Source organism: Melanostigma gelatinosum (assembly GCF_949748355.1).
Source record: "Melanostigma gelatinosum genome assembly, chromosome: 19".
Lineage (NCBI taxonomy): Eukaryota > Metazoa > Chordata > Actinopteri > Perciformes > Zoarcidae > Melanostigma > Melanostigma gelatinosum.
In genome coordinates, this window is record NC_136652.1 from 17687230 (window position 1) to 17709986 (window position 22757).

At 41.8% G+C, this 22757-nt stretch overlaps 2 protein-coding genes across 7 annotated transcripts in view; both read left to right on the plus strand.

The window, feature by feature from the left end:
• Nucleotides 1–4849: 4849 nt before the first annotated feature.
• On the plus strand, nt 4850–9600 carry LOC306793312 (uncharacterized protein). Of its 2 annotated transcripts, none has more exons than XM_079290878.1 (10): nt 4850–5085; nt 5215–5283; nt 6058–6179; nt 6379–6453; nt 6690–6750; nt 7248–7439; nt 7585–7659; nt 8063–8137; nt 8486–8680; nt 8823–9600. In XM_079290878.1, exons 2-10 carry the CDS (start codon nt 5223–5225, stop codon nt 9095–9097), a joined length of 1131 nt encoding a protein of 376 aa, XP_079147004.1. In that variant the 5' UTR covers nt 4850–5085; nt 5215–5222; the 3' UTR covers nt 9098–9600. The 2 variants fall into 2 exon arrangements, with proteins under 2 accessions (XP_079147004.1, XP_079147005.1); XM_079290879.1 differs by having other exon boundaries at nt 7591–7659.
• Nucleotides 9601–10524: 924 nt separating this feature from the next.
• Nucleotides 10525–22757, plus strand: part of akap7 (A-kinase anchoring protein 7) — a 30821-nt gene continuing 18588 nt past the window's right edge. For 2 of the 5 annotated variants that reach the window (XM_079291008.1, XM_079291010.1), the window contains exons 1-9: nt 10535–11116; nt 11189–11417; nt 12200–12352; nt 12441–12601; nt 13358–13494; nt 14801–14961; nt 16968–17080; nt 17865–17911; nt 18225–18325. In XM_079291008.1, coding sequence (XP_079147134.1) covers nt 10937–11116; nt 11189–11417; nt 12200–12352; nt 12441–12601; nt 13358–13494; nt 14801–14961; nt 16968–17080; nt 17865–17911; nt 18225–18325 — 1282 coding nt within the window. In that variant the 5' untranslated portion in view covers nt 10535–10936. Of the gene's footprint in view, nt 11117–11188; nt 11418–12199; nt 12353–12440; nt 12602–13357; nt 13495–14800; nt 14962–16967; nt 17081–17864; nt 17912–18224; nt 18326–22757 lie in introns of all 5 variants that reach the window. The other 3 variants (XM_079291011.1, XM_079291009.1, XM_079291012.1) reach the window with 3 other exon arrangements.

Sequence of the window (22757 nt, forward strand, 5' to 3'; positions counted from 1 at the left end):
GTTTGGGGATCCATTTTAATCTTCTCAGCTGCATTTAGTGTCGAGGTTCAATCTTTTTAAAAGCACAACATGCAGCACAGCACGGTACTCTCTTTCCAGACATGGACTAATAAGACAGGTACCGTCAAACTATTTAGCATTATACTCGCAAACAAATTCAATCCAGCTCCGCACGCAACTCCATGTCGTGTTTGTCGGGGAAATGAGAAGGACATTAAATTTCCTCGTGAGGTTTGTCAACTTGAGAGCGCTTTTTCTGTCACCACGGCGGCAAAAGGTAATCTGTTTCTCCACGCTGCTGTCGTGATCAAAGGGATCACACTCCCATGACTATCACACACAACAACTCACACTGGCACATGGATTCACGTGTGTGCATGTGCCAGAGGCATACACATATCAAACGCACATGGACTTTTAGCACAAACACCGCGACTTACATTCTCACACACACAAAGCAAATCTCACTGCCGCTTGATGTTGTGTGTTTTCTTTATTAAGGAGATTGGCTCATGCTGGGAAAATGGCAGTGTGGGAATGGACACACACACACACACACACACACACACACACACACACACAATCACACACCAGTCAAGAACACACATTCGAGCACACTCTCAAAGCACCAATACTCAAAGCAGCTGCACAGCAGAATCCAGCAAGAGAGTGAATGATCAGTCGAAGCTCCCACGCCTGCTGCATTCAGAGAGAAATTGTTTCATTTTCTTACATGTGTTTGCAACCATCCCACATCCAATACAGTACAAATAGACATGTAGGGGCAGCCACATAAAGACTTGTTAATCTGATGCTGCTTTTAATTTCCCTTTACTTGAAATAAATGAAGACGTGGTATCCAGTATGTTTTCAAAATGTGCACGGCTGGCAGCCTGAAATATTCAGTATTTCCACAAATGCAGTGAGGACTTCATTCACCAGAGAGGCGTTGCAATGATCTGACGTCGGCAGCTGAGCCGCAGACAATATGAGACGAATACAGAAGGTTGTATGTTGGCGGTTGGTTCATGGATGTTTTCTACCGGCAAGCAGGCCGATTGTTGTTCCAAAGATGTGCCACAGTAAAACGTAGATGTGCTGCTGCAGGTTTGCAGTCGACACCATCCACTGTATCAAACCCCCCCCCCCCTCCCTCGCAGCGGACTCCACCCAACCCCCCTTTCATGCTTTAGTCATCCCGCCTAGGCTGCTGCAACATCCCTCCTGGCTCGACTCCCAAAGCACTCTTTAGCCCTTACATCCAGAATTCTCCCTCACCCCGACACACACACACACACTCACACACACACACACGTCCCACAGTCTCTGCACTGGGCTGTTTGCTTCGAATACAAAACTCTTCTGCTCAAACCTCCAGGCCGCAGTCTAGTCGCGCACGTCGGCCTGTGATCTGCATTCTGTCGTTAGCTGCCACTTAGCTTCGCTCTCCCTGCGGCAGGCTGGTTATCGCTCACCCTCCACTGCCCCCTCTTCCTCCTCCTCCTCCTCCTCTCTTAAAGGTGGAATAAATTTACTCCAGTCAGATGAGCAGCGACACTCCCTTTCCATCATAACCTCAAAACCTCTCTCTTCAATACATAAATCACATCACCTCTGACCTAAATTATATAAATATATATATATATATATATATATATTTGGATGGGGGGCTTGTGTCCAGGGTAGTTTACTTGTAAAAGACAGAAAACAGCCTGACAGGTAAGGCTACATCCACACGAACACATTTTCGTTTAAAACCGGGATTTTAAAACAAAAACGATCTCCGTCCACACGGGCGTTTCAGCATCGTTTGTGAACTTATTTCCGTCCATACTGAGCCTGAATATCACGCGACTATTCACGTACACTGGGCATGCGGGTGCCGGTGTAAACAGGAATTATCTCTCTCTCTCTCTCACACACACACACACACACACACACAACTCCAAATTGAACTCCTACTCCTCTCCTTCCTCTCCTGGTGACTTCAGTCAAGAGGAAAAAAGAGAAGCAGGTGAGCGCATGCTGCAAGATGAGCAAGTGTTACATCCTGTGTACCCCTAGGCACACCAATTAGGCCGTACAACATAACATCAGAGGGAATGAGGAAAAGCGTGAGAAAGAGTTGGGACAGAAGAGAGAATAAGTATGATTAATACTGCAGGCAGAGCTACAGCTTGATGCAGTTCATATAGAACTGTCAGCAGGCTTTTATTGTGAAATTTCAACACCATGATTTATTGAAAAGTTGATGTTGCAAATCTTTTATCTCATGAGAACTCATGCTAGGAATCTTTAAGTGATCCTCTGATTAGTGATGTTAGCGTTTAGCTCGAATCACGCTCAACAAATTCCTCAGTTCATTTGGATCAGAGACAGAATGAATAATTTAACACGATTAAAAAGTATTACTGTGTTGTGCATCGCCATGTGAACAGATGACAACAGGGAAAAAGGAAAACAGAGTGACAATGAGCCACCAGTGTTTCTCTGCCGTTGCCTAATCCACCTCCTCGTTCAGCCTCGACTCAGTAAGGCGAAGGGGAGGGGGCTGCTATTTCATCAAAAAAGTGTCACATTAATTCAGACAAATTCAAGCAATCGAGTTCTCTAATAAAGCTGTCATATTTGCATCCGGTGACTTACACTCACCATCGTTTTAAATTAATTCCCGTCACAACCTTTTGATTTATGAATAATAACTGAGGGCAATGTCTGTGACTGTGAGCAAGAGTGTGTGTTTGAATTTGAGTCTACAAAGCCCTGACTTTTAATCTAACATGTTGCTTGTGCCTCGATGAGAGAAAATCACATTTTGCAATAATTGAGCGTGTTAAGAGGGAAAGATGTGACTTCTGGTGTGAGGCAGCGTGAGTTGCATCATCGCTTCTCATCTTTCCTTATCTCGCTGTGGTTCATATCAAAGGATCCGAATGCATGAGAATGTCTTCTTCTTCTTCTTCTTCTTCTTCTTCTTCACTTGACTTCAGCTTTCTATTCCTTCAGTAAAACATCCAAAGGTTAACGTCTGCTCTTTCGATTATGCGCACACAGCGAGACGCATTGTTTGCTGTCACTGTTGCTCGATAGTATTTTGTCTTTTTTGCCAGCTGTGGGGTGAAATTGCAATGTAATCCCTAATTTGCATAACAGCAGAGAGTGGCAAAGTTATTCATAGGACACATTTTTGATTCCCTTTTGGATTTCATTGGCTGTGATGGTTTTTGTTTTTTTTAACCAAATAATATGGATTTCTTTTTGCAATAAATGACAATAAAAGGGAATTCCTCAGCTGGTATGGTACGACTTAATATTGCATTTTATCTTCTATCCCTTGAGTTCTTGTTATTTTGCTTTCTTGCAACTCGATTCCACCTCCCTGAAGGAATATTATTCGATAAACATTTGTCTCCTCCACTTTGTCATCTCAGGTGGTGTTGCCAAACGACTCTATCAGCGACTGCCACAGACAACCGGCCACACCTGTTGCGTTGTTTGCCTCTATACGCTGCTGTTTCCACCTCCCTGCTCCCCCACCTGAAGACGGAGCAGGCGGAGGACATGATATTAACTCAACAAATAAAAGAGTGATTTAAGTAGAAGACGGTGGATCTGCTGTCACGAGTGTGTCGCTGTTTATGTCCCCTCACAGGAGTCGTGGAGGATTCGACCGAATAAAAGTCTTGACAGGTCATCAGGAACTCAACGGTGAAGCCCCTGACATTTACTAATTGCTGTGCCCTAATTCTAATATTGCTGTTTTTGGTCCACAACTTGTTTTGTCTGATTATTTTGAGCAGCGTACCACAAAGCTTGTTCCATCGGGTTTTTATCATCCTAGAATGATTTCAAAATCTGGTATCTGTGGCTGTGGCAGCACTGTAATAAGCCCATCCAATGATTTCAAATGGCCCGGATGTGATGATTGGACGGGCTACCTGTCTGTCTACCTACCTGTCTGTTTTTCTCCTCTCTTCTTAAAACACACTTTTATCAGGGAGCTTATCCTGATTTTAAATCAGTTTTTTGTTTTTATTTGACCCAATTTCTTTTAAATTGCAATGTTGGATTTGGTTTCGTCTGTTTTCTCCCATGATTTTATCATTTGTTGATTGTAATTCGTTGACTCGTGTGAAGCAATTTGTAATTTGGGTTCATCTCACTATTAGATCATCTTATTCAAATTCATTAAAAAAAGATAAAAAATCTGACAAGATTCAGTCTTTGCTCTTTTCGTTTGATGTCATCTCTCTTTTGTCTAATTGTGTTACTCGCATGAACTATCCTGATATTTTATTGTGGATGCTCTTATTGTGAAGGAAAAATGCACCATAAATAAATCCTTAGCCTCTTACTCAGAATGAAACATGTTTGATATCATCTTGATAATCATAAGTGAGATCAGAAAGTGAGATCTTGGAGTGCGCTTCAGCAATAATTATAACAACTTTTTATATATAGCACAGAATAATATAGCAATATATAGCATAAACTGGGCCGCTTCTTTTTTTTTAAATTGAGGATTGTCGGTGTCCAATGTCATCCATCATATTGATACACACAACATTGAGGATGAGTTTACAAAACGTCCAAAAAACCGAAATGAAATGTAGCTGAAGAGCAAATGACTGAATTATCTGAGGAGGTTGAGGTTGTGCAGAGTGGTGATGAAAGCTGCAGAGTGCTGCTCCCTGCTGCCTTTGCTGTGCACATCAACACGCTGTGAAGTTATTTAACTTCGTGAGTGGAGATTTCAGTTTGAATCCAGTAGCTGGCGGTAAAGCGACATTTTGAAAGCGCCCATTCAAAAACAAAGAAGAAGAAGAAGAAGAAGAAGAAGACGAATAAATATACCTTTCACTTTCTTTCTCGTCACTGTAGACGGGGACTGTGAGGACGACGTTGGCGCAGTATACTACATAGACTTGTGTTTTTTATTTAGTTACGTGATTGACAGCTAACTGACGGTTGAATTTGGTTAATTATCGAAGTCAATCATCTATCGTATGGTCCGATCAGTTTAGTCAGTCTCTTTCCTCCCAGCGTCTCTCTTTTTCTTTCGGTTTAGTTCGTAGACAACAGCAGGTTTGTGTCCCAATCTTTCACAAAACATGTCCGACCAACACCAGAAAGGACAGAAGCGATGCAGTGCAGGATAGAAAGTGAAATACAATCTGATGAATGTGTCTTTTTTCTGCTTTTCCTGCACTACAGGTGAAGTCATGTCGCTTTTACTGAAGGAAATACAGAAAATCGACGAAAGAGCAGCTGACGTGTTGAAACGTAAGAGACCATTTTATTTTTTAAATCGAGGATGATTTATTTAAATATAGTTAGTGTGTCACAGGGTACTTCTCAAGTATCTTAATTGGCATATTGACGGCCGTCCAAAAGCTCTTATTTAGCTCGGAGGAGGGAGGAGGGATGATTCTTTCTCTCTGTCTCTGTCACGCGCTCTCTCTGTCTCTGTCACGCGCTCTCTCTCTCTCTCTCTGTCACGCGCTCTCTCTCTCGCTCTCTCTCTCTGTCTCGCTCTGTCTGTCTCTCTTTCTCTCTCGCTCTCGCTCTCTCTCTCTCTGTCTCGCTCTCTCTCTCTCTCTGTCTCGCTCTCTCTCTCTCTGTCTCGCTCTCTCTCTCTCTGTCTCGCTCTCTCTCTCTCTGTCTCCGCTCTCTCTCTCTCTGTCTTTGTCTCTCTCTCTCTGTCTCTCTCTCTCTCTGTCTCTCTCTCTCTCTCTCTCCGTATCGCTCTCTCTCTCTGAGAGAGCGAGCAAGCCCTTTTCACATGTCAAAATGCTGTGAAAAGGGCCTATTGTTGCTGGAAACATAAAAAAACATCTTTCAAAAATGAGGTAGACTGAATTCAAACCAAAATCAGGGTTCCCAGTTCTTTGAACATTCTCCTATTTTCATTTAGCTGAGAATGAGCTTTAGTCGAACTATCTAGTAATGTTGTGCTGTTCTTCAGCAGTGAAAGTGGAAAATGATCCATAGAAAAAGAGTGGGAACGCTGCAAAGTGTTTTCCAGCACTTGCCCAACTCCTCACCTTGTTTTTGCAGTGGCAGATTTGCACACCGACTCGGACATCGAGGTGCTGACTCGAGAAGAACTCCTTCAGCTGTTTCCTGCAGTTACTGACATAAAACTGAGAAGGGCCATCTATAATGTAATCCACAAACAGGTGAGCTAACAAGTGGGATTAGAGAGGGATTTAAATAAAGACGAAAAGATGGAGGGGAATCGTCCGCTTTAAACTGTCATGTTCAATGAGTAGTATTTGAGAGTGTGACGAAAAGATGGAGTTGATTTTTGAAATGTATACGAAAATATTTGGAGTCAGTAAGAACTAATGCCATTTTATGTGACTGACTCTTTGCCAGGTTCAGGCACTGCCGATGCCAGAGGTAAAAAAATACAGAAAACTGGCAACACTGGCCATCGACCAGGACCACAAAGTAAGTAACTTTTGTCCTCTTCATATTTTCATGTCATATAAGATTTTTAAAAAATTCAAAGGTCACCATCTGGTGAACATCTGCCCACCCTGCTACATGTAGGTGTTAGTAAGGTACATTTTACGGTACAAGTGGGATTAGAGAGGGATTTAAATAAAGTTAAATAACATGGATAGAAACTAGTCATGAGGATTTGTAAAAAAAAGATTGAATGTGATATTATATTTTTGTTTCAGCGGGAGGTTGAACTGGTCCTAAACAACATGAAGGAGTTCATCCAAAGTGAATCCTTCAGGGGTATGTACAGCCTTGCTAGCAGTTGCTTTCACTTTCACATTTGACAGATTTTTTTTGTTTGTTTGGACCATGAGAGTGGAGGCATTACATGTAACCTTGCTAATATTGTACAGGGACCAAATGTCCCGATTTGTCCGGGATTGTTCTACCAAATTGTGCCATTTTTCACCCCAATTAGAATAACATTGATAAAGATTATACTTTATCATGTATCATGTTCAATCACCATCAACTCATGTTTCACTCAATATTTACGGAGGGAATAAATCAAGTGAAAAGTAGGGTCATTTTCTCATTGACTTCCATACAATCAGACTTCTTTTTGCATCCGGAGGAGTCGCCCTCTGCTGGTCAGTAGAGAGAATGCAGGTTTTAAGACACTGCCGCATCGGCTTCGCTCGGCACAACCGGAGGTGGCCGCCTGGTTTGAATATATGGTCCCCCTATTATATTGTCATCCAGATTCTAACACGCACACCCTGATTCTCTCTCTCCAGCTGCTCTGACTGACGATAGGGTCTTGGTTGATTACCTCCGAATCCTGAAGGACATGAAGACCCAAATGGATAACGTTCAGGGTTTCCTTGACGCTCACATCAGCCTTCTGGAAGAATTCAGCAACAATCATCCAGACCAGGAATCAGCCAACTGTGGTCCAGTCACCGACCGCTGTCCAAGAGAAGCACGCGGTGAATCGTCCGCTTTAAACTGTCATGTTCAATGAGTAGTATTTGAGAGTGTGACGAAAAGATGGAGTTGATTTTTGAAATGTATACGAAAATATTTGGAGTCAGTAAGAACTAATGCCATTTTATGTGACTGACTCTTTGCCAGGTTCAGGCACTGCAGATGACGGAGGTAAAAAAACGCAGAAAACTGGCAACACTGGCCATCGACCAGGACCACAAAGTAAGTCTAACTTTCGTCCTCTTCATATTTTCATGTCATATAAGATTTTCTAAAAATTCAAAGTTCACTATCTGGTGAACATCTGCCCACCCTGCTACATGTAGGTGTTAGTAAGGTACATTTTCTTCTTTCTTTTAATAATTGTTTTTAATTTTAACACAGAAAAAACCCTGTATTATTCAGACACCAAATGTGGTATTTACTTTCAAATAATGTTTTGCCCCGACAAGACAAATTCAGTGTCTCAAACTTCCATTTAGTGGATGTTCCCACAGTGTTTAATTAATACTCTTGGACCATTTTTCACTCAAATACCAAAAATACTTTGGCCTCTAAATATTGTTACATATAGGTGTTAAGTTAGTTAATTTTTTTGAGTAAGTAATTGCATTGGCACTAACAGAGTCTTCGTCAGTCACCGGTGGTCTAGCGGAGGTCGACGGTGGCAAAAGTGATGGCCGAGCACGAGGAGCACCAGGTGAACCTCTCTCTCTCTCTCATGTTTTCATGATCTCACATTTCCCTCAATAACTTTTATTATGGATACAATTAAAGTCAGAGAAAGCTGGAGAGATGATTCTCACTCACTCACTCACTCATGATACTGAAATACCTTTTAATCCAGTGACTTGAATCACACACAAAGCACACCGTGTGTTGGGGAATAATATCTGACTTTGGTCCTTTGCACAACAGCTGATTGGAATCTAATTCTAAGCTTTTGGGACTTTTGATAAACATACGCTGCCGTAAGAACAATTCTATTCTACCGTTCTTTCAAATGTATAAATCTGTGTCTCATGCACAACCATTTTTCTTTCTGTAGCCACGCTGTACAAGATGGTCGTCGGCGGTAAAACCTTCGGTACCCACCTGAAGCTGATGGAGACGGTGGAGAAACGAGTTCAGAATCGGCTCCGGCCTTGTGAAGGCAATTGGGATAACCGGATCACTTTTGTCTTCTGCCCGATCAGTTCACGCATTGCGTCAGACGTTGAGGCAGCCATGAGTAATGTTAAAGGTAAGGAGTTTTTCAGCCCGTTCATATTTAAATGGAATATTGCATTGGATTTAGATAATCAAAGTTTAGGCATCAACATATTGATGCGTTGGACAACAGAGAATCTTTTGGTAACTCTCATTCTCTCTCTTGGTGTCCTCAGATGATAAACCTGTCATTCTGGTGTTGATGCACCACACACGCGAGGTCAGGCCCACAACATCTATGAGAACCTGGCATGATGACGCTAGAGTTGTCGTGCACGTCAACGTCTTCTACCATGAGACGGTTGGATTACTGAAGTGTGAACAAAATGATGCTGCCGTCACTGAGATACAAACCAAATTAATGGAGCGCTTCATCCAGGGTGTGGATGCTGACCACGGGGGTACTGACCAGAAGGCTGTTAGCCCCTTGACGTACTTCTGTAAAAAATAATGTAAAATTCATAATGTTATTTCTTCAGTTCATGCAATCGATTGCATCAACAGCAAAAGATAAAACACAATGCAGAAAACATTATTGTATCCTCCTTGGTAAAATCATCTCAGCTACTGATTATAGTCGAATGATAATTGTCTTCTCACGGGTGTAAATAGCGGTACATTTTGTAACTTGTGCTTTGTCAATTCTTCAACGCTCAGTTATCGGTCATATTTTTATAGATTTAATATGTCCACGAATCAGTTCTCCAGTTGCTACTGTTTCTGTATATATTGGGACTTAAATTAAGTGATGGGAGTTTCACAAAGCTCAGTAACTGGCCAAGGGATGATCTTTGTCTCCAATTAATGCAAAAATAAAGATTAAAGTAAATCATTTTTGCTTCAAAGCATGACTGTGCAATTTTGCTGTCCCTTATTATATAATCGTGTTGTAGAGCGTGTATGTAAGGTGCGATGATTAATATACCGTATACTCTCAATAAAATGCAATTATGTGTGTAATCATATAGTCTGCTGTCCTTTTTTATGGCATTGTGATTAAAAACCATGAGCCTGGCTCATTTTCACCATACATAGTGTAACAATAGTCTGGATGAATTATTTTATAATGAATTACTTAAAACTTGGCACATTCAACCACACCATGTATTTTGTGTCAAAATATTTGTGTACAGTAGCATTTAGATTAGAAAATGTCAGTTTTTCTGTGCACCTTTGTATCTTGTACTCAACTCTGCACCAAAGTGTGTAAAATACAGATGTAATGTTTTGACGGACAATATTTCAAATGCAGTAATTCTAGATGAAAGTTTTGTGTTGAATTTTTCAAAATAAAATTTCAGTCCAACCAAATGAGTTACATTTTTAGTCACCACAACTTAATTTGAATTTTTCCAATTCAAAAATCACTTTTTGTGCTAAACATTCGCTAGGTCAGGGGTGGGCAAACTTTTTGGCTCAGGGGCCACAACGATTTAAAATTTGACAGACCAGCATCCTCTGTGCCATCCTCCTGTTTGGAAACTTGGCTTTGCTTCGTGAAGCATAAAACCCATCCAGTTTAAGGGAGTTGAACTTCTCCTTTCAGACGGAGTCACACTGAAGATCAATCAGGTCCAATTGCAACTCCTGCGGCGATGTTTCATAGGCCTGTGACAGTGCCCTGGACAAATTATTGATGAAATATGTCTATTTCCGGGCTTTTTGGGCTATCCAAGCACCCGTACCGTAGCACCACGAATAGACGAGCATTACATTTCAAGTGCCGGCTGACGTGACCGAGGTTCCGCGGATGACGGACCACTTGACCGCAGTTGCTAGGTCAAGCGCCCGATGCTTTTATTCTGGAAAGAGAAAAGCTATTTTCCTCTGAAAAACCAGGCCGGAAGTTGGACATTGTTTACAAACTGCTTCAAGTCGGCAATCCAAGTTAGCGCGTGTTGTGTTATTTTCCGTTATTTATTTCGAGGAATATTTATGACAGACTGCCACCAACGAGCTTTCTGCACCAACAACGTAATGACAAGTTACCAAAAATGATATTCCGGTCAGTGAAGCTAATTTGGTGCACACCAGTTAGCTAACGTTAACTGTTAGCTAGCTCAACATATAGCGTTACGTACTGCATGGCTGTGTTACTTTGAACAGCTGTTCGCTACAGGGAGGCAAATAATGTCTGTACTTAGAAGCTTCTCATCGGTAACTATCCCGAAGAGAGTTTTAGGCTACTTCTATCTGTTTTGCAGCCAGGTTAGCTGTAGTTAAGTTAGCTTGTTATGTCTCTGCAACTAGCCAGCTGTTAGCTAAAGTTTGTCCCACTTCGTTGTGTGTCATGCTCCTCGGTCGCGTTCTGTTGAGACAGATTATTAGATCAACGTGTTCGAAAATCGTTCGTTTACAGAGTTGCTTTGCTGTCAATGAACTCCCACTCCGGAGGCTGCATCCCACATCCACCAGTCACTGTTGTAACGTCACCGCGCTAAAGCTATCTGCACACGTGCTCCGACTAAAGGTAATTAAATGAAAGTCTTTAAAAGAAAGAAACAATATGATGATGGTTGATGGTCGCTCCTCTTTGTTTTAGTCCTGTCTGTATCATCAAACAGTGTGTGACATGCAGCCAGCCAGTGTCTCCTATGGCAAAGAGACCACACCTGCCTCAGGTGATGAGGAGGAGGGTGGTGGTGTTGAAGAAGCTGTGATTAGAGAGGAGACTGGGACAGAAGATAAGGAGCGGAAGAAGATGAGTCCAGGTCAGGTGGATGCAGTCACCATGAAGGTCCCTCAAGACACCAGCGCCTCCACAGAGCCGGGTGAGTACAACTGACTGCCTGAGACGCTGCTGGGGGTTTGCCAAAATGTAATTCAGCACCTGTTTAAACTATTTGACTTGGGTACGCTTGGGAAAGAAAACAACTTACCCAGTGCCACTTTGTACCGGAGGGATGGATGGATGGAGGTTACACTAGTGATGGGCGGATGGAGCTTTCTGTCTAATTGTGCTGGGAAAAGATTTGAAAATACGATGACATTTGGTGGTTTGTAAAACGTATAGAAGCCGGTTAAGAAGCTCTACAACACCTTCCTGATTATAACAATTTGTGTGCAATTAAAGTCAAAGACTGTGTTTTATTATTACATCTTTAGTACTCCTGTTCAGAATTGCTTCATTAGATGTAAATGCTATTGTGCAGTATGTTAAAGTAAAATAATAAATAAATGCATTGTCCATTTTCTCACTGGACATTTCATATGCGTTGCAATGTGATGGCGAAAGATTTACATTTAATTAGTCTATTAAATTGCATTTGTTACTTTACTACCTGGCGTCATGTGGAAATGTTCCCATATAATTCTCATCTATTCTCCTCTCGGTTTATCCTCATTAATGTGCCTATCACATAGTTTAGCTGCAAAACTTTCATAACTCAATAAACCAGTGACGTTTGAAGCTTTGGATGTCATCAGCATGCATTATTTACAAATGTACACATTTGGTACAGCATACATGTACCAAATGTGTATGGGTGCTCTCCTATTCATGTTCCTACATATACAACATGTGTGTTTGTTATATTGTAATTCATCTCTCAAGCAGGATCAAGCGAGAGGCAGATGAGGAGGAAGATGAAGAGGGCAAGGCAGAAATTGAAGAAGAAACAGCTCAAGTCGGCTGATACTTTGGATACGTTAATGTCGGAGCTTCCGTTTTCTGTGACTAGCCCCACTACATGGAAAGAGCTTGCATGTATGTATGTTCTTAATATGTTTTGATGAACTCTAGAATTCACGTTTCCTTTTTTAAATATAAAGTTGGCTCGCCCCTTGTTCTATAGTTTCCAACTCAGAGTCGACCCAGAAAGAGAGGAAGAGGAAGAGAGGAGACAATGGAGGGCGAGTGGACAGCGAAGAGGACGCAGAGAAGAAGAAGAAAAAGAAAGAGAAAGAGAGCCAACGACCCAACTACTTTGTCTCCATCCCCATCACCAACACACAGGTGATGAATTACTGGTCTCTTCACTTTGCTGTACTTTAAGGATCATGCTGAAGTTTGTGCACATTGTGTCCCGTTTATTACAAAACTGCAGATACTTCTCTATATCTAAGCTTTGCCAGTTCATTTACAGTTGATCCGCCTAATTATAAATCGCGTGATTCTCTCACTTCTAATAAGTAGCTTCCAAATTCCCAATATCATTCATGGTTGCAACTCAACCACCTGCTCAAAAGACTTTACAAAAAATATGTGCTTCCATAATCATTGTGATGGATTATCTGTATCATAAGCATGTTTCAAGTCTTTCAAGTTTATCTCCACACTGCTAGAGTAAATGGAAATGTGTGGATGCATGGGAGGTTGTAAAAACAGCATTCAAAGTGTAAAGGTATGATTTGGACAGTCTGCAGTAATGTGCTAAAGATTTGTAGTAAATTGACCAAAACATACAAAGACGCTGGTGTCGTCCTTCACGAAAAACATCTGTGTGGGTTGCGAAACTATACTAGAGGAGATAAGAGAACCAGAAACCCTTTAAATGATCTGTTCTCTCCATCTGTCTTTGATGAATTTAGTGTCTGACACTTGGTCATGGTCAGTGTAGCTCGATCTATAATGGATAAAAACTCTGAATTCAGGTCAATTACCTGACAGATTACGACCATACCTGGAGGGGTAGGACGAGACAGAGAACAGCCAGTTCATGTGTGTGACAGCATCTACCGGCTGCTGCTAATTAAATGTATCCAACGACAGATCAGTTCAGCTGTGAGCGAGGTCCAGGAGGCGGTGCTTCAGCAGGAGCCCCGATTGGCCAAAGCCATGCTCCCCGTCCCAACTCTCCACATCACGCTGTTAGTCACTCATCTCGCCAGTCAGGAGCAAGTAGACCTGTGAGTGGACGCACACATGAACACCAACAAACAAACAAACCCAGCATACACGCAGTATATTGAGCCGTCTAATGTATCCAGTAATTTGCAGAAATCCTACATTATGAAGAGTGGTGCGCACCAAATTGCTTATAATTAGAGCCGTAAATTCACAAGCACAACAACATGAACACGTGTCGTTACTTGAATGTCAAACAGTCCATTAACTGGTGAAGTCTGAGCTGTCGGGAAACAAAACGGTTCAAAGTTCAGATAGTCAAACAAAATGTATGCTCGTGTATCAATACATGTGATTGCAGACCACCATATTGCATTGTTGATTTGTCCCCCTCTTTTTGTACACATGCATGCATATGATTACTGACACAGACCTCATTACAGAAAATCTGAAATCCTATCTTATGATGTTTATGATGACATCTCAATTTAGGAATCCTAAATCAGGGCGACATAGAGCCTTTCCTACTGTTGTTAGGTCTGTATGTCAATGATAGTAAAGATGGGGAACAATACAAAATGATTGAAAGGCTACTTCAAACCGCTTTAAATTATTATATATATTATGTATATGCTAAACTACAAAGGTTTCCTCTCCTCCATCGATATGTTTCGTGCTCAGACTCCTCACAGTGACAAGTGAGAGCCGTTGAGTACAGATTCCTCTGATGAAACACTGCTGAAGGAGGACAGTGCCTGAAGATGGAATGTAGTCTGAGGCTTTTATTCCAATTAATATTCAGAATAAGACTGCCTCCTTTAGACTGTTTGACATGCGTTTCATTCCTTTACATTGCAATATCCCCCCCCCAAAAAATTGTGCTGTGAATGGTCATATTGTCCCACTTAAGTTAATAATCTCACTGCGTGTATTTTTAACGTTATAATCGCCCGTATAAAGACAGAAAGTACTAACCAAAGTAGTGTCTCTATTGAGGAAAAATGCCACCTATTTTAGTATTTTAGGTAAACTAGAAGAACTGTGAAAAACTAATTCTCACGTTGAATATGTGGTTAAAAATAAAAAGTACATTTCATATTGTGAAGTTGTCGGCCTAACATTTCATGACCAGGGTTTAAAGACACAACTCAATGCAGCTCTGGAACGGGTCGGCCATGTTTATGTGGCGATACTGATGCTTAATCTGCGTCACGCAGAAGATTGTGTCATTTGTCATCACTAGATTCACTCGTTATGTAATATGAGAGGGAGGGGGAGAGAGGATTAAGTTGTGAATTGGTGAGTGTGTGTGTGTGTGTGTTGTGTGTGTGTGTGTAAATTCATGTGTACCGGTATATTTCCTTATAGGGCGGCAACCGTGCTGGCTCAGTTCGAGCCGTCATTGGCTGAGCTACTGGGTGGGCGGGACCTGGTGCTGCCCTTCTCAGGGATCGGTCACTTCAGGAAGGAGGTGGTGTTTGTTGGGCTGGCCCCCGGAGAACACAGACACACACTGGACAGCGTGGCAGGTCAGTGTCACTATATTACATTTTGTTCATCACAGCAGTTTTCTAAGTGCTACTCGTGCTGTATATTACTAAGGGGAAACATTTCATCAGAGGATGTTAATGTGATACTGTACGTTCTCTTTTGTGTCCCGGTGGTCTTTGTTATGGATGCTCGCTGACGTGCGGGATTTGCTACGGGTCACAGATTAGACCGCTTTAAGGGAGCGTGGGGTATATTCTGGGGGTTGTCGGTGGTAAAGTGAGTGGGCTAACTCTCATTTAAAGTTCATCGGTGGTCCAAGCCTGCCTGTTCTTGTGGAGATGCGTTAAGGTGATCTTGTGGGGAGCAGGTAGAATGGTTTGACCTTACATGTGGCCCTTCAGTCGGGTCCTGCACTATAATATAACACCGTTAGAACATAATGGATGTCGATGGATGTCAGCTCTAGTTCTTGATAGTCAACCACTTGCACTCATTTGATATTGAGTGTAACGACATCTTCGTAGATCTGGTCAAATTATATTGTATTTGCATGATTTTCTGTGTGTGTGTGTGTGTACCTGCATACTATTCTCACACACACACACACACATCTGGGGTTGTGCATGTGACATGCATTCATTCATCTGATGACGTCATTTTTATCTCTACATGTGTGGGGGTGTGTGCAGAAGCATTTATGTGTGCTTTTGTGTTGTGCCTTTGGCAAAAACACTAATCTAACATTTCTAAGAGGATTCTGTGCTCTTGCAACTCCAACACACGCACACACACACACGCACTCATAATTGCTGAATAAGAAATATGCAGGCAGGGATTTGCAAAAGTAGACGCATGCTTTTCTGTGCACAGGCTCAACAGGAAATGTCCCAGCCGCTCATCCAGTGTCTTAACTGCTCAGAGCAGAGCAAATACTACATTTGGCATGTTAGTGATGGCCGAGACAAATCCCAAAAGGCATTTCATCTCGAGGCTTGATATGAATAGGAAACGCAGTAAATTAATCTTTTGAAGAGAAAGAGCTACAAGGGCCGAGGTTTTACGTAATTACCACAGCGATCAGGTTGAGTTAAATCTTAGGCAGCAGTGATGTGCTTTTCATACTAAATGAACAGAGAAGCGTGTGGTAGTGATAGAGGGTGTGTCTTCTTCTTGCTTAGACATTCAACGTCCAGCATAAAAAGTGTTAAAGTCTGGATCTATCCCATCAAACTGTGCCTCTTAGCTGACACAAACACAGGCAGACCCTCCATAATTGACCCAACCAAACACAATCAACTCTAACCCTTGAGTGATGCAGCAAATGTGAAGTGTGTTGAGAAACTATTAATAGGAACCAGTTTTGCTCAATTGCTGATGTGATCTTGACGTTTGGGCGGTGACATTTTGCCTTTACATGGTAGTAGTTGGGCTTTAAAACAGCCCCAAAAACACAGCAAAACATCTGTAGAGTCTCATTCTCTGAACACCTGTATGACCCGCTAAACAGAGGCAGCATGTCGACACTTTCAAAACGCTTGTCAAACAAAAAGAGCGGTCATAAAGAACGGTGCCAAGTAGTTCCAGATGTTTTTCCCGAAGTTTTATTAATATTCCTGACGTGAAAAATGAAACGGCAACATCAGAAGATAACGGTCCGTATTGTTGCCCTTGGAAAAGCAATATAAGGATAAGGCGTGAAATCGGACTCTCCTGTCCTCTCGTCTGCTCCTTCCACCACTCTTATTGATTATCTACCAACCTTTCTCTCCCTGTAGAGCTGCTCTCCTAAAAATACCTCCATGGTTTCCCTCTAAACCTCATCAGCTGGTGTGTGCGTCTTTGTTTGTCCTTGCTGGTCTTCTAGTGTATGTGTTCATGTCATGTGTTCAAATGATATGTGAGTAAAGAGCTTCTGACACACATTCTGTGCCATCTATGTCTGCGCTGTTTGTGTCAACTGACATAACAACTGACATTCCTCCCTTTGGCCTTATCAATCAAAACGGTTGCTTGTATAACTTTCTGTTGTGTTTGTGTGTTGCAGATCTGTTGCGGAGCCATTTTGAGGAGCAGGGTCTTCTGCAAGAAGGCAATCGTGGGTTTGAACCCCACCTCACCATTATGAAGCTGTCCAGAGCATCCAAACTACGATCCCAGGTACACACACACTAGGGGTGGGAATCGCCAGAGATCTCGCGATACGATATTATCGCGATACTTGGGATACGGTATTGTCGCGATACTTCGATATTATCACGCTATTTTCACGATACTGCGATATTCTGAGTATTGTGATAACATATATTGCGATTTATTACTTTTTTCAACTTCAAATTATGTCCCCAAAGGAAAACTGTGTCAACAACGTGTTTTATCTGAGTTCTTTCTCTGATGTCTCCATCTTTGTTTCGACCAACTTCCTACCAATCACGCACGCAGACCCGGCACCTCTGCTGACCTCACCAGAAAACAACTCAGCACCATCTAGTGGACTGAACAAGCAATTGATTTAATTTTTTTTGTTTTCTCGACGCCTGCTGTGGTATTTTATAAGATTTTATGGTTTCTGAACCGTTATATTAGAGTGGATTAGGGGGAGAAGTTACACAGAAGTAGGAGAAAGGTGTGTGAAGAAGGGAAACAGAAAATGGCGGAGTGATTGAGAGAATGGGTATGAAATGGATCAAGATGTAAATTAGAGGCGGTAGGGGGGGACAGGAAAATAAGCACAAACATGCAGCGGTCAGGAGGGAGAGATTGTTTTTGTCCTTTGTCACCTGTTGACATTGTATCCTGACTGGCGTCTGCTGGGCGGCTTCTTGTCTTCCTCAGGCTATGTGTTTATATGTGTGTGTGTGTGTGTGTCAAGAGTGAATGCACGTGTCTTAAAAAGTGTGATGAACATGACATTAACAGTATTTTCCCTTTGTGTGTCTCTCAGGGTATAAAGCGTGTGGACCCGGCCCTCTACTCCAACTATACAAACAAGTAGGTGTTTGTTCTGTCGTGTAACCGTTCAGACATCCAAGCACACTGACCAGTGCAGAGGACATTATTTGTCCATTCTTCATGCTTTAGGTGTAATAACGACAAACAGGAAAGACCTACTGCACTGTTTGCATGAATCCAATTTTAACTATTTCTTTTAAATCAATTTTGTGAATCACTAGTGTTTAAACATTCTTCAAGACCCTATGATTGTCTTTCCACTTTAAATGTTTAATTTGCATAACAGTAATGCATCATGTTTTTAGCATTCCTTTCTTTCTGTCACTCTGTCTGTCTCACTTGCAACACTCAGGTTTTTTGGAGACCAGACAGTTGAGCGGGTGGATCTTTGTTCCATGTTGAAAAAGAAGCAACAAGATGGATATTACCACACTGAGACGTCACTACAACTTGGTTAGTACGCGCACACACACACACACACACTCAGAGAGAGACATGTGTGTGTACGCAGTATTTGGCTGTTAGGTGCAATATTGACCCCCAGAGGGCGCTCTCTCCTCACATACAGAACAATGAGTTTCTGTTGCAGTGGGGCAAGATTGGCAGATTTTGGGGAAATATGTTGCTGTAATTGTTGTGTGTTGTATTTCCTGCCAATGATGTTGGATGACAGATAAGATGCTTTAAAGTTGTAAATAACTTAGGATAGGTTGTTGACTGTTTGCATACCAGTCAACAAAGGTGGGAGTGCTTGTTGTGTGCCTGGGAGGTGAGTTTTAAAATAAGTACATCAAATAACACCATCAATCTTAACGTGCTTATCAGAAGCTAAACGAGAAGCAAGCTGGCCTAATCGCACAACATGGGGATACTCAAGAGCTCATTTCCATTAAATCATGGCTGCCCAGTTCTTTCAACAGTTGCCAGCGTTGTTGAATAGCGGCTCTATAATGGCTGCTGAATGAATGTGATGCTAATGGGCCTGACGTTGTGGCCGTAATTAATTCAAATGAACGTGGGTGGAACGGGTTTATGTTCTGATGTGAGTTTCCTGAGGTCTAGTAGTGAAGCGTGGAGATAATAGTTCACTTTTTGTCACATACTGACGTTGACCCGGTAGATATTGTTGCTGTGTCGGTCCACATGAACTCCAGATTGCACTGCTGACCGCTGTCAGACTTGGGTTGAAGCCAGACGGGCGATGTCAAAGTGCTCTCTAAAGGAAAGATGATTGATATTATGACTGTATCGGTCCCAATCTGGTTTTAAACAGCATCTCGTCCAGTTTGGCCAAAGCGGAATCAACAGGGATGTGAGATGCAACAAGTGCTGGTGCTTTGTGACTGTCGTAAGCCAACACCGAGTGACAGTGATGATGGCAAATGCAATGTCTACTGTTTCCTAATGAGACGTGTCTGGAAGAGATGCAAAAATCATTGTTTGTAATCACATTTTAATCATTAAACTGCTTTGTTATTCGAGTAGGAACGTGGAAGTAGAATATTGAACATAAGAATGATGCTTTGTGGCTTTTATAGATCAAAGATCTACGTACCAAAACAAATAAATACTTTTATACTACCTTTAGCCAAAATAAACTTTAATGTTGTGCTATTATGACTTGAGTACCTTTTTTATAATTTTAGTTTTTAAAGGTGCAATGTAATAGATCTGACCAGAATTTCAGTTTGAAACAAAAATGAGCATTATCAACAGAAATTGAAGAGGTCACAGTGTCGACGTGTTAAAGACGTCTAGGCATAGTGTTGCAGAGATATCTACTAAAAGTAGCATGCTAAAGCTAACCCCATTCAGTAATACCGCTTGTACCATGAGAGCCGATGGTCATTATAGATCAGCAAACTTTCTGTTGTAGTTGTTACACATGTGAGCTCCAACAGCCAGCTGTGACTTCTGGCACTGGGGTTCGCATTAGCTGAATGCTAGTTGCCACAGCTAACCGCTAACTGAAGGTCCGTCTCTCCTCCCGACTCTCCTTCGCACTTTAGTGTTAAAGTAAACACAACAATAGCAGTTTTACTTTGGCCAGCTCTCAATGTTTCAGCAATTTGGTTGAGTTTTGAGTATTCTTGCCCTGCTGTTAGTAAATATTTGGCTTTATTTTTGTTTTTACAACTGGTGACTGTAAATTTAGAGTATATGTTGCCATTATTGGGGTGAAATTCTGACACCTATTTGTTTTTCGCATATGTGGCCAATTCTTGACAGGGACTCCTACAATCCCACTGTGAAGGAGCGAGGCTGTCAGCATGGGTGGAACGAGGCGGTCACAATGTTTTGTGGATCACTGAGCTGTCTGTGAGAGACAAAGAGCGACTGTGTGTGTGTGTGTGTGTGTGTGTGTGTGTGTGTGTGTGTGTGTGTGTGTGTGTGTGTGTGTGTGTGTGTGTGTGTGTGTGTGTGTGTGTGTGGGGGGGGGGGAGTGAGCGACAGAGCACGAGGATGTTTACCTCACACGTCTTAAGTGTTTTTCATAACAATATAGATATATATGTTTCAATGCATGAAAGGTAAAACCGAGCAGTGCATCCAGTTCTCTGACGTTGGAATGCTCTGTGGAGGCTTTCTTGTGTTTGTTCTCAGCGTTCTCCATTAAGTTTGCTGGAATTTATGTAATACAGCGCATTTTATGCATGAGTGAGTGAGTACAGCGCCAGAGACAATTTAGCCTTGTGTGCTCCGATTCATTTGGCTTGCAGGCAACACACCAGTCATGATTTAGTTTGAATGAAATCAACTGTGTGCTCCTGGTGTTCTTCACCACTGTGGACCGGCTCTAAAATGTTTTCTCTTTAAATGAGTGCCGTGAGGGGTTATGCGAATGTCAAATAGTGGTTTTGGAAAAGTAAATATTTGGACAAGAAGTAACTGATTTAATATTTAACGACACTTCAAACAAACTTCAAAGTGTTACATTTGAGGATGGAATGGGGAGTTGTGTTACCTTGTAGGGCTTTGGTTGTACTGTTCAGTTTACAGACAACTTCCACCACTTTGTTCCGGTATAATTAGTTGCTGATAATTGCAAATGTTTGCCTGAGATAGATATTGTTGTGTTGTGTTAGATGTTTTCCGAAGTGAGTCTGGCAGCTGCAGATCTTTAGGACACAAAACACTACCGCCTTTGTCCACAGGGGCCGCCAAAATCAACACAAAATGAAACTTTTTAAATTAGAAAGTAACTTTTTGCACCTTTTTATTATTGGGAAAAACTGGCACTGCTGGTTTAGCCAGATGTACTGCACAAGCTAGGCTACCTTCTGTAGTTGTTGACTGAATATGTCCTCAAACTTCCAAAGCATACAGTGGTTTTTAGATTGACGAAGACATTTTTCATGAATGGAAAACGGCAACTGGATGGAAGGTGGGAAACACAATCGATCACAAAACCTACGTTTTAAGAATGACAGAGCTGTAAATGTATGTAGAATAAAGCCATGATAAAGCCTCACTGCCAATAGAGTTATTGCTGAATGTAGACCTTGATGGAGTGGGTAATAAAGATTTATCAAGCTGTGTAAATTCTACCAGAGAAGGTCAAACCTCTCGGTTACTTATTGCCGGGTTTGTCCTCCGCCACGTCCTTGTTCGGAGGTTTTGGGATTTTCTCATCAAAGTTATAGTCTTTAAAATGTTGACACTAGTGGATTTGGCAAACACCTGTGGCTAAAAACAGCAAAGTAGTCCATCAGTAAAACAGAATCACAAACAGTCAGCCTGGATCACATGCTGCATCGTGCCGCCGTCTTGTGAAACAATGAGCTGAAGCTGAACTAAAAAGCCACACTGCGTGGTTGTCTCTCTCTCTCTCCTCTTCTCTCAGTGCTGAGGAAAGAAATAGCATGAAATATTGTGCTGCCGCTTCTGTTTAGACAGACGGATGAAAGTTTATACGTCGGACACAAAAACACACTTAAGTCTCCTCTCAGTCTGATCCCACACGCTGCTTTAATGTAAGCAAAAAGAATGGCGGTAATTAAAGGAGGGTGTGTTTGTGAGATGGATAATATACCCGCGCTGTGATGACAAAGTCTCCTCGCTTGTCACGTCGCTTCTAAAGGACTTCTGGGTAATGTTTAAACTCCGTTCAGTTAGCAGGAAGAGGTTTTCTCTGGAAAGCCAGTGGGTGGAAAGGCCAAAAACAATTTGAGCGATGAACTGGAAAATGCCGTGTCACGAGTAACTCGTCTTTACTCGTTTGTGTTCTTACACGGTGTGACATTTCCAGCTGATCTGTAAAGTGGAGATAATTATTTTTCGGGTAGACCGGTAGATGCCGCCCCTGTCATGGCCTTTTGGTATTCACAGTACAGCATTAATACATGCATAAATATGTGCACACAAACAACGAGCACTGGAACAGCATCACCGACAGATGAAGGTGGTTTGTTGCTCTCTGACCTTTTGGTATTTTTATCGAGATATAAGTTCGCTCACTTCTGTACGGACTGTGCTGCTCGGCTGCTTCCTATTCGACGGGTTTTTGGCAGCGCTCGTTTTCCAGTCGCCAGCCACGATGACGCAAATTGCTAATTTGCATATTAACGGTCTAATTTATTCCTGAAGAAATATTAAACTGCAGCATTCGGAACACCAATATTCTAGCGGTTAATGGTTGTTGAGGCCTTCATTGTGACATGTAGTGTAAAAAAATATACACATAATATACATTTACTCTGTTTTTATGATATAAAAATAATGATGCTCTCGATATTAAAAGAAACATGGCTCGGGGAATTGGATTAAATTGATTAAAATACATCTGCGTGAAAAATTAAAAAAATGTGATGTCTAGTGCAAGCACTGTAGAGTAACTGTTGATTAATTATTGGGACATTGCAGCTCATTTCCCCCCTTTTTCTCT